At 34.5% G+C, this 11,770-nt stretch overlaps 1 protein-coding gene across 2 annotated transcripts in view; it reads left to right on the top strand.

The window, feature by feature from the left end:
- Positions 1-11,770, top strand: part of LOC102858384 (fibroblast growth factor 14-like) — a 936,720-nt gene that overhangs the window by 713,998 nt on the left and 210,952 nt on the right. For both annotated transcript variants that reach the window (XM_006879394.1, XM_006879395.1), the window contains exons 2-3: positions 4,575-4,685; positions 9,021-9,124. In XM_006879394.1, the coding sequence (XP_006879456.1) occupies positions 4,575-4,685; positions 9,021-9,124 (215 nt within the window). The remainder of the gene's footprint in view (positions 1-4,574; positions 4,686-9,020; positions 9,125-11,770) is intronic.

Here is an 11,770-nt window from a genome sequence, read left to right as displayed (position 1 = left end):
TCAATTCTGTGAGTGGAATAGTGGGAATGAGTGTGTTTGAGATGGCGAGGTTGGTGCAGGATAGAACGGCGTCTAGTTCTCTTGTACACAGGGTCACTATGAGTCGTAAGCGACTTGACGGCACATAACAACAACAACAGCATCATGATGTTGCCTATTGGTGCAATGGTGAGGATTTTTCCCCTCTTGATGTTGAGGTATAAATACGTACCTTTCATCATCTTCAGTAAATGCTTCAAGTATTTTTAATTTTCTGCAAGTAAAATTGTGTCGTCTGCATGGTTGGTGATACGCCTTCCTCTAATCCATGGTGTTTCACATTGGCAGATTTTTATGAGAAATATTAAAATCATCAAAAGGTTTGATGGGCAGTTGACTATATTAAAAAAAAGATTAATGACTAGAATTTTGGGAAATTTGGGGTTATAACCAAAATTATTTTGTGTTTTAGGTTATTTACATCTAAGTATGGGATAATACTACTTTACTCGTACAGCATTAACATTGTACTGATGCTTGAAAGATTAAGGATTCAAATTCAATAGCAACTCCCAGGAGAAAAATATGGCATTCTACTTCCCTTAGGCTTACTTCTAGGAAACCCTGTGCAACAGCTCTAATCTGTTAGATACAGTTGCCAACAGTCAGAATAGATTAAAAGTACAACAACAATAAAATGCAGCATACAATATTATTTGCATATTATATGCAATACTTACTGTTTATTCATTCTCTGCTAAATAACATTAACAGATTTTATTAAAATTGTTGCTTTTTATTATAAGACTAGTAGGTCATCACTGCAGAGTAATCTGAAAATACTAAATTATAAATATTCTAATTATATGCATCAAAAACCAGTCTAGTATTTAACACGCTATTTTATCTTTCATATCTCTCTATAGAAAATGATTTTTGCATTCTGTTATTCAAGTATATACAGTTATGTGATTATGAAAAAATTTATCACACTTGCCTTTATTTACTTGTTATTAAGTTGAAGTTTCACTAAGTACAATTATCTTATCAGATAGTTTATTGTATCTACTATCTAAGATTTCATATTATTTTTCATCCTTATCACCAATATAGGAAATTGTTGAATATTTAACTCCATCCTTTTGGTATTCACTCAACAAATATTTACTGTAGAGCTCTTAATGTATCTAGACTCTGAGAAGCAATGGCAGTGATATCATGTAGTTTAATGCTCTTTGTGAAGGTGACTGTCCAGTTTTGGAGACAGACATTACTCTTCTAATTGCATCTATAAACTTGAAGTTATACTCATGAATCATAAAGGGAAACATGACAAAATATTAGCATAGATTTCATTTAAGGAGTGAATATCTGGATGCAGGTTGTACTGTTAACTGTACTTTTGGATATATTTAAAACGTCTCCAAAAAGAATAGTAATTTTTATAGTTTAAAGAAGTTAAAATGATTAAGAATGTGGGTAGTTCTGGTGGCTAGTCTATAGAGAATTATACTGTTAACCAAAAGGCCATAACTTTTTGACATTTTGAATGCACCAGCTGCTCTTTGAGAGAAAGATGGGCTATTTCCTCCTCTGTGATACACACATCAGAAACCTGATGAAGGGTCAACTATAGGTAGCATCCAAATCAATGGCAGTGAGAAAGAAATTATGAAAGCAGCTAGGAAAACATTCAAGGGAGAAGTCTGACATCATCTGGGGTCAGGAGAGGAGTTCCTGAGGAAGTGTTGATTGAAGGTAATTACAAGTTAGAGGAGTTCCAAATGTATTGGGTGGGATGGGAAGGGGAGTAGAATGAGAAAGGGAAATTGGATAAATGTAGGAATATAGAATATTTGGTAGGAAACTTACAGTGCCTCAGGTTTTGCCAAATGCAAAGACTGAGTTAGGAACAGAATAAAATAAGATAAGGGCAATTGAATAGGGATTTACTCTAGTAGGGTATGCACATAATTAAGTGGATACTGAAAAATCTCTGCATATTTCTCGATCTGATGAATTGGCTGCACTTTCTCCAAGACATATCGGTTCTTTTTTCTTTTCCCCCCCTTAATTTTAATGAAAGTTTACAGAGACTTTGGATTTACGTTCATTCATTGTTGCACTTTTCTCCCTGCCCAACCTCTAGAACATAAATTTTTTTTCTATAAAATTTGTCAATTTCTGTATTTTCAATGACAAAATACCTCCCTCCATTTCTTCTCTCTTTTAACGCTAGTGGTCCTTAGTAAATAGCATGAAAATGATATTTAAGTAGTTATGCTTACAACCCCAAAGTATGTTGTTTGAATCCACCTATTGCTCCATGAGGGAAATACAGGAGCCTCCTCTTGTGCCATTTGCAGCCTCTGGAAACATACTGGAGGGTCAGCTATGAGTGGGTTCCATAACAACAAGAACAAGAAGAAATCTCCAGTAACAGGAAAGCTGAAAGTCCAGTCAAAACTTACTGGGTGATTGACAAAATTAGATAGAACAAGTGTTTTCTCTACATTAATGGATATTTAGGGATCTTGAGTGGCATAGCCCTTAAGGAGTGGCACTGTTAATATAAAAGTGATGTGTTTCTCTGGGGATTTGAATGCACCAGTCACTCTAAGTGAGAAAGATGGGCTATCTCATGCCAGGCTATTTATAGCCTCTGAAAACCCACTAGAGGGTCAGCTATGAGTCACTTTGAACTCAAAAGCAATCAAAAAGAGTGAGAGTGAAAAATACACATCTTAGAATTATGTGCCCTCAAAAATCACACAGTATGAACACAAACACACACACACACACACACACACACACACACATTTTAGATAGATAGATAGATAGATGATAGATAGATAGATGATAGATAGATAGATACACATACATATATATGTATATATATGTGTGTGTGTGTGTGTGTGTGTGTGTATATAAATACTAGTAATCACATCAACAATTATTCTAATACTTTAGCCATTTAAAAGCACATGCTTAGTATCATTAGTCATATTAGTCATGCTGATATTGTGGTGCTCATACATGATTTTCCAGAAAGTCCTTTCAATGCTACCTTTGAAGAAAGCCTATTTTCAACACAGTTATTTTTCCTGTTAGTAGATAAACAGGATCTGTATAGAAATAGATGTTGATATCTTCTTTATTTATTGAGAATTAAGTGGCCACCAAGGATATTCTGGTTTTGAACACCTTGTATTTTCACCTGTGTTTTTCTGTGTTTACCTCTTTGCAAGTACACAGATTTTTTTCGATTGATTACAAGACGCTTGGTTGCATTTTTCAGTAATATCCTGCTGTTTTGACAGCATGATCAAATTTGCATGTCCCATTTAGGTGTTGTGGAGAGATGCCTGTTACCATAGCGAGGATTATGATGTTCCAGATCAAACTCTAGTCACGTGATGAGGATGAGTTGGGCTATGGCCTTTGAAAAGCCATATGCAAATATTTGTCTTCAAAAGTACAGCTGGCTCTTCATGAAGGACTGGATTGTTTAGAGTGGTTATGTTTTCAGTGAGTCATCAAATGAGAATTCTGTCACCATATAATTTCCCTTTTTGTGTTCATAAACATCACTGCGCTCTCCCTCTACTCCTGTGGACAAAGAATGAAATCCCATATTGCATTATTTGACCTACCATTGAAAGTATGTATAGTAGCAAGTTTTCTTGTGTAACTTTTCCAGTTTTCAAAAATAATGCTTTTAAGCTGTCCTCATTGCATAGATGTACTGTTATATTACCCAGAAATCAAATGTAGATGATATTCAATTCTATATCAGTACTGTAGATGCATTCATGCAAGTTAAGAATAGTCTCCATGTTGCGCCTTTCCTGAAATCATTTGTCAAAGAAAGCAAACAAACAAAACCCAGTTTTTTTGTTTATTTTTAATGTTACTTGTCAATGTAAAGACTCACTGGTGGCTTAGCTCATCACATGTCATGCTGCTGGCCAAAAGATCAGCAGTTCAAATCCACCAGGCTTTCCATCAAAGAAAGAAAAGTCTCCTCCCCTCAAGACTTACAGCCTTTGAATCAAATACCTGACTGTGGGTTTTGTTTGGTTTGTCATTAAGGAGACCTGATGGCACAGTAATGAAAGTGTTTGGCTGTTAACCTAAAGATTAATGGTTTGAAGGAAGATGGAAAGTAAATCACACAGGACAGTTCTGTTCTGTCCTGTAGTGTCATTGAGAGCTGGGGTAATTTCCTCAATAACAGGTGGGTGGCCAATTTAAGAAAGGAGAATAAAGTAACTTAAAAAGATTTTTAACAAGGTTTCCCAGAGCCAGAAGTTTGGAAAAGTGTTGTACTGCCATTCAGAAAGATATTAGCAGTTTAAGATAACAGTGTAATATCAGTTTTACAAAATGGCTTACTTGGTATGCAATTTAATAAAAACTATTATAGCAATTCTTTAGCATCTATAATAGATATAATCCAAGTTTGGTGTAACATAGAACATTAAAAGGGATATGCCATAAGTAAAAAAAAGAAAAACAGAAAAGAATTTTTTTTTTAAAATAATAATGTCCTATGACACTCTTTGAGGCTTATGAGAGCTCTGTTTGCCTTTCAGATCCCCAGCTCAAGGGTATAGTGACCAGGTTATATTGCAGGCAAGGTTACTACTTGCAAATGCACCCCGATGGAGCTCTCGATGGGACCAAGGATGACAGCACTAATTCTAGTAAGTGAAAACTTCAGACTGACAGTAAAAACTTCATCGAAGTTGTGTTGTTACTTAAATGACTTTGAAAATGCACTGATACCTATTTGCCTATGTTGGTTAGTTTTTACAAATTTCATACACTAGAATATTATTTACCTTTTTCCTGAAATAGTTAAATGAAAATATTAATAAAGCAACAGAAGAAAATTGTGAATGTAAGGTATTCTTCCTTGAAATAATTGGCATACCTAGCAGATTATTGTTACTTTTTATCTTATTGTCATTTAAAGTGAAATTAAATAACTAGTACACATGACATACATGTTATTTTTGAGTATATCATTTTGTCAGACCTGCAGTTTCCTAAAGGTAATTAAAGACCTGTACCTATTAGTTAATTGGGGGGAAAAAGGTACAATTTTTTAAATAACATTTATATTCAAAAAAGTAATGCATTTCTATAGAGAGCAATGGAAGCCTAATCAGTTAGCAGTTGCACTGCTAACTCAAAGGTTGAGTCTCTCTAGTAATTTGAATTCACCAGCAGCTGTGTGGGAGAGAGAGATGGGCAGTCTCCTCCCATGTACTTTATAAAGTCAGCTATGAGTCAGTTCTGACTTGTCAACAAAGAGATGCATTGATAGTTCATCTATAGAGAGAATATGAAGGCTGCACTGTTAAATACATTGCATAAAATGTTTCAGTACTTATAGAAATGGGTTTGTGGTATTTATTTCTGAAAAGCTACACGTTTTACATTGCATAAATGTCTTTCTTCCTTATAGTCTCTTCATTTATGCTGTTTCTTGTTATCTGACTATTGTTTATAACTTTTGTTCTGTAGTCAGTCCCTCCATTGTCTAATGTCTGTGTTTTACTATCATTTTATACTGATATCAGGTTCCTTTTTAATTTCTTTGTTCTGCAAAAGACACATTTTGCTGTTTGGAAGAATTGGTTTTAAAAGCCATCAAATCGGCTTCAGCTCACAATTAGATTTTATTAGAAATATTTAAGTCACACAAAATATTACTAGTGATTTAGGGGCAGACAGGAAGCTTTTCCACCAGCTATAATTTCTTCTTTGCATATAAAACATCATTCCATGGGAAAAAAGAGAGGATTTAGATATACTTAACCAAGATGGAACACTGGTACTTATTTTAAATTCTGATACTTTCAGAGTGTTCTTAATACTGATCGGAAGTTAGCTAATAATATAGAACTATATTTTTCCTAGTGTTCTCTTTGTGTTTTAGATTTTAGCCACTGTTTCCTTTTTAAAAAATATTTTATATTGGTGTATTTACAAAGCCACACAGGAGGAAATCACCCATCTTTCTCCTGCAGAGCAGCTGGTGGATTCCAACCACATACTAGTTTTCTATGTTTAACTACCCTGAGGTCTGATGATATAAATACTATTCCGTAGACACTAGAAATAAAAGCCTGAGGTACAGGGAGATGTTCAGCCTTCCATTCCATGAATGTGTGGAGATTCTCTCCCCCTATAGTATTACTGTCTCAGATAATGCAAGAATTTGTGGGAGGGTAAAAATCCTTTCTGACCCAACTAATGATAGTGAGGGAATGCGGACTGGGGAAGTAGCAACAGGAGTTCTGTGTGTAGGCAAATCAGAACCAAATAACTGGGACCACATTCCAGGATCTTAAATTTTTATTCAAAAGTCTGACCCACAGCTTCTTCCTATTTCATATAAACTTGCAGTTAATGTCCACTTGCAGCCAGTTAGTCTAGCTTTGTTGCTAATTCCAACTATTTTAAGACTTAGCAGATCGGAACAAAACTAGGTGAGATAAAGATTTTCTCCCCAAAAGGCTATGAAAAAAACTATACTTTCCTAACATTTAACAAAAAAAACCATGTCAGGATTATGCAAGGTATACACAAGCAATAGAAATTAATAATTCATTTCAATTTTGTGTATAGCCACATTTTAAATTAAACCCACATTTGATTTTAAGGAGATAATTTTAGTGTATTTCATTCTCTCTATTAAGGTAATGTTATGAACTTTAGAAAATTATTAGCAGAGAAATCTAGCCTTTGAAAATGGGGTCATGCATTAGAAAAACTGACAGATCCTATTAAATCTGTTAAAATGCTTAAAAAGTCATTCTGGTTTGGGGATGGGAGAATATACTAATTTATATGTATATTGCATTTTTTTATAATTCTCTGTCTATTAAGCAAATATTAGTTATTCATAAATCAAGAACTAGTGTGGAAAATAATTGAGAAGGCAGCCAGCCAATAAATCACCAAACTAAAGCTTGAACCCTCAAATATTCATGATTGTATCAATCCATATTTCCTTACTAACTGTGCAATTATTTGAGGCTGTTGTTGTTCTGTATCATTGAGTCAGAACCAAGCCCTGTAGAGAAGCTGGTAGATTTGAAATTCAGGACTTTGGGTTGGTAGCACAACTCTTATGTATCTCATAGCTACTGTGAGATTTTGGAGTCAGTTATCATGCAATAAAGTGCCTATTTCTGCACAATTCAGAAAAAAAAAAAACAACAAAATGTATCTCCCAAAATTAAGTAGAACACAGTTTATAAAATGAAATAATGAATTGACCCATGAAAATAACTCAGAATGCTTAATTTTTTTCTTACAATTTCACGTTTGTGTGTGTGATACAATTGTGAGCCAAAACTGGAGATACTTTTCTAAAAAGTTTACCTCATTTATTGCTATCAATACCTGCTCTGATGTAGTCCTAATGTTCTGTGCTGTTGAACTGGGATTGCAGTGCAGTTTTTTACCAATAAGCCACCAGAGGTCCTTGTGCTTTTGAATTGGAACTGACTCTCAGCTGATTGTCTGGTGGTTTTCAGTCTGTAAATCACACAAGAGGAAATTGCCCGATTTTCTCCAGTGGGGTAGTTGGTGGTTGTGAACTGCCGGCATTTGGGTTGACCCCTTTACTCATTATTCCACCACGGATCGCTGTTGTGGTCCTATTGCTTAGAATTAGACTCAAGTTAAGAAGTGTGAATGGGAGCTGCTATTCTCACTGTAGATAAATTAGTTCTTCTATTGATGTATCTTTAATAAAATCTCCTAAATCATCAAATAGTTATCACTAAAAGTGGTGTTAGAAGACCCAATAAAACAATCATGATTTGAATTCTGGTATGGCAATATGCTTAAGGAATGTTAAAATAGAAGAAGAAAAAATCAAAGACCAAAATGAAAGATGAAGCATAAATAAGTTATTTTTTTATTTTCTTTTTTCATATGACACCTGGGTATTTTTCATCTTTTTTGACATTCGTTTATACTTTTATGAAATAATAAAGAAAATCTTTCTCAAATAGGTATTTTATTCAATTGAGTTAGTAGTTCTCACCAAATTTAACATATTGACAGGTACACATCTTTTCTTAAAATTCCTAGGCTATCATGTGGGTTTCACCAGAGTGATTTAGCTTTTTATTGTCTCTCTAACTTCCACTCTATACTACATTGTGATTATAAACCTCACTTTATACACAGAATGTTGTTGATTGCCATTGAGGATGACTCATAATGACCCTATGAACAAACAACCTGAAGTCTTTCAGTAACTATCTCTGTTTCTCAAAGTTCACAGAGTTTCCAGAGCCATTTTGTTTAGGAAGAGAATGACACTTCTGCTTCCAAACATGTCTCAATCTGGAAGCTCCACCAAACACTGTCCATCATGGACAGCCATTATGGTATTGGACACCCAAAAGGCACAGAGTTCAGCATCATAGTCACTCTAGGTTACCTCAGTACAGCAAATTGACAGACCAGTGCTGCACCACTGAGAAGAATGTTCTTCTAAATTATAATTACACTAGGCCCAAGAGCCTATCTAACTTTTAAATACAAAGGCCCTCCAGGAGGAAGTGTTGACTCTAAACAAGAGGCTTAAATACAAATCAACCAAACAATCCACAGGGCCCTCATCCAAAACATAAAATACCAGAGTAAAGATTAAGTATGAACTATTTACATTCTACTCTGGGAGACTATTCAGCATTGACTTATTTTGATATCAAATTATGTCAGAGTCTGTGCTAGGATAATTATTGAGTATAGGCTTAATTTTGTGTATTAGCCCATCAGTTCTTCTGAGTGCTATAGACAAGATTGCTAATACTTGTGAATTAAAACTAAAATTTTAATTTTACTCAGAGCAGAAATTTCTTTAATTATAAAAAAAAAGAAAGTTATTTGATTGAACCTTCTTGAAAGATTGTAACATAAGTGACTTTTCTGGAATAAAAGTGATAGGAAGACATTGGGACATTCTTCCTTTTCCTGCCATTGATGACAGGCTGTGTTTATCTCCACAGCACTGTTCAACCTCATACCAGTGGGACTGCGCGTTGTTGCCATCCAGGGCGTGAAGACAGGGTTGTATATAGCCATGAATGGAGAAGGTTACCTCTACCCATCAGTAAGTAACATGTCAAATATGCTGAGCTTGTCAGATGACAACAAAGCCAGGAAGTTCTGTTTCTTGATTCTGCTCTTTCAAATTTTCTATTTACAAGAATTCGTCAGTGTGATGAATAAGAATGTAGTTCATAGTGGGATAACATTACTGCTTTTTTGAAATGGTACATTTGCCAGATGAAAGAAAAGTAATAGTTCACATAAAGTAAAGCAAGTGAAAGTTGATGTTATTTGTATTTAGAAATGTACTTGTGCTAAAGAATTGCTTAGTGAAAATTTGTTTATAAGAGAAAGGTAACTTCTGGTAAAAGAGTATATTAGTTTTGAAAAAAATTTAAATTGTGTGTTTATTTTACTGGGTAAAGATCTACTTCTAATAGGATAATAATGTGTATTTCATGTATATCTTAGCAAGTCTTTCTGTTTTGTGTTACTTTTCATTATAACTTAAGGGCTTTTCCTCATGTGTGGCTTGTTATGGAAAAGTTACTAAATATTCACAAATAATTTGCATTTATACTGTTCTATATAACATCCACACATTAAAATAAATTAATTCTGGCTACATGTCCAAGCATTAGAGGCAGGTGAATATAATTCTTTCCATAATTCCTTGAGCAACATTTGATAAAATTGATATTGTAATTTGTGAAGCCTTAATAATATTTTATTTGGACTTGCATATCATCTATATTTAAATTATTTAACTCTGTTGTTAAGTATTATAAACAGTAAAAGTACAAGTGCACTTCATTTTATTGCACTCTGCTTTAGTGATCTTCACAAACACTGTTTCTTATAAATTGAAAATTTATGATCACTCTACATTAAGCAAGTCATTGGGCATTGCATTTCCAATAGCATTTGCTCACTTCATGTCCTTGTCATATGGTGATAATTCACATAGTATTACAAAGTTTTTCATAATGCTATCGTACATTTAATATACTGCAGTGTAGTGTATGCATAACTTTTAGAAGCACTGGGGAACCTAAATAACAATTGTCTCATTTTGTTGAAAGGGTCTGAAATCAAATGTGCACCCATGTGTATAAGCATAAACCTGTATGTCTATATACTATGTATGTATACTATATACATGTCCACGTACTTGAGGAGAAAGAAGGGCTTGAGGCCAATCATGGGATATGATACATTTTCATCAGTAAATTTGGGAATTCCTGTCAAAGGAAAACAAAATGCAAGCTGTGATCCCTTTCCTGCTTAGTTCAAATATGCATGCTCCAGTTATTCCTGAACTTAACTCCCTGAAGGCCTTCCTTGTGCATAACTGGATCCCACATTATGTATGTTGTGATCTGTTACACAAGATAGAAAACCTGTGTGTTGTAAATTCCCTATAACTTCCTTTAGGAAAAATCAGATACAGATAAAGATCATTTTCCAGTGATGCCTTATTTCATATGCAAGTCAATGTTATTGATTTGACAGGAGTTGTTATTTGTGTCTCTTCCTTTTCCCCCAAGTAATCTTTGAGAAGCCGAAAAATCATTGTATGTGATATCTGCCATGCACCTCATTTTGTTTCTGTGGATGGTTTAATCACATTTTTGTGCTCTGCTACATATGTTGATGTCAGGGGAAATGTAAATGCTTGTATTTTCTACTACTGAGGAAAATGCCTTGTGTACTTTTTTTCCCCTTGATTTTACATCTTGATGCCTTTTTTTTTCCCTGTAGAAAGGTAGAGCACATCATCTCGCATAAGGTATATTGGCCAAAAACAAAAGTACTGATTATATTTGATGTAGTTTAAGCAGCAAAGAAAGAGAAGATATGAGTATTGTGTAAATTTTCTACTCCCCTCTCCTGCTGTTTTAACTATGGTTTCTCCGTGTAAGAATCAGACCTTGTGAAGCTTACTTGGCCTTTTCTCCCAGGATTTATCCCAGGGCCAATTTCAACCTTATCATTTGGGTCATTGTTCTTTATTGTTACTTGCCCAATTCCTGAGTCTCCACTTAACTAGCTTCTGGGATTCTTCTCTTTTGGTGATTCATGGTGTGACTTGCAGGGTTTGATTTCATTCTTCATCTTTGATTTTCACTCTGAACCTGAGTTTGAGAAGAGATACACTTTTTGTGCCCAATTTTGGTCCTAAGACCTTCCACTCAACCTAGGCTAGACTAGGCCAGCACCTTATAATTCTCAGATATCTTCTAGGAATTGAACTAAAAAAGTAGAAATCAAAAGTTATCTTAGGTCTACGGCCATACCACCCTGAATGCGCCCGATCTCGTCTGATCTCGGAAGCTAAGCAGGGTCGGGCCTGGTTAGTACTTGGATGGGAGACCACCTGGGACTACAAGGTGCTGTAGGCTGAAAAAAAAAGAAGAAAAAAAGTTATCTTAGGTCTTTACTAATACTTTGTAAAGTGTTCTCTTTGCTTCAAGTGGTGAAATTTGGACTTTATGTATTTTTGCAGAATGAGTGTTTGGTTCCCTTTTCCCCATACATGGAATTATTTATTCAATAATTAGTTACAGAGTCTACTATAATAACACTATGACTTAAGAGAATAAGTATACAACATAACATATTAGATATAATAGTAATGATAACTATAACCAACTGTCATTGATTCTGGTTCATAACAGTCTTAGAGGATAGACTTCTTGTTGTATGC

This window comes from Elephantulus edwardii, unplaced genomic scaffold (genome assembly GCF_000299155.1).
Source record: "Elephantulus edwardii isolate Elephantulus edwardi_28Jun2011 unplaced genomic scaffold, EleEdw1.0 scaffold00003, whole genome shotgun sequence".
NCBI classification, from domain to species: Eukaryota; Metazoa; Chordata; class Mammalia; order Macroscelidea; family Macroscelididae; genus Elephantulus; species Elephantulus edwardii.
This window is presented reverse-complemented; position numbering and strand designations above follow the sequence as displayed.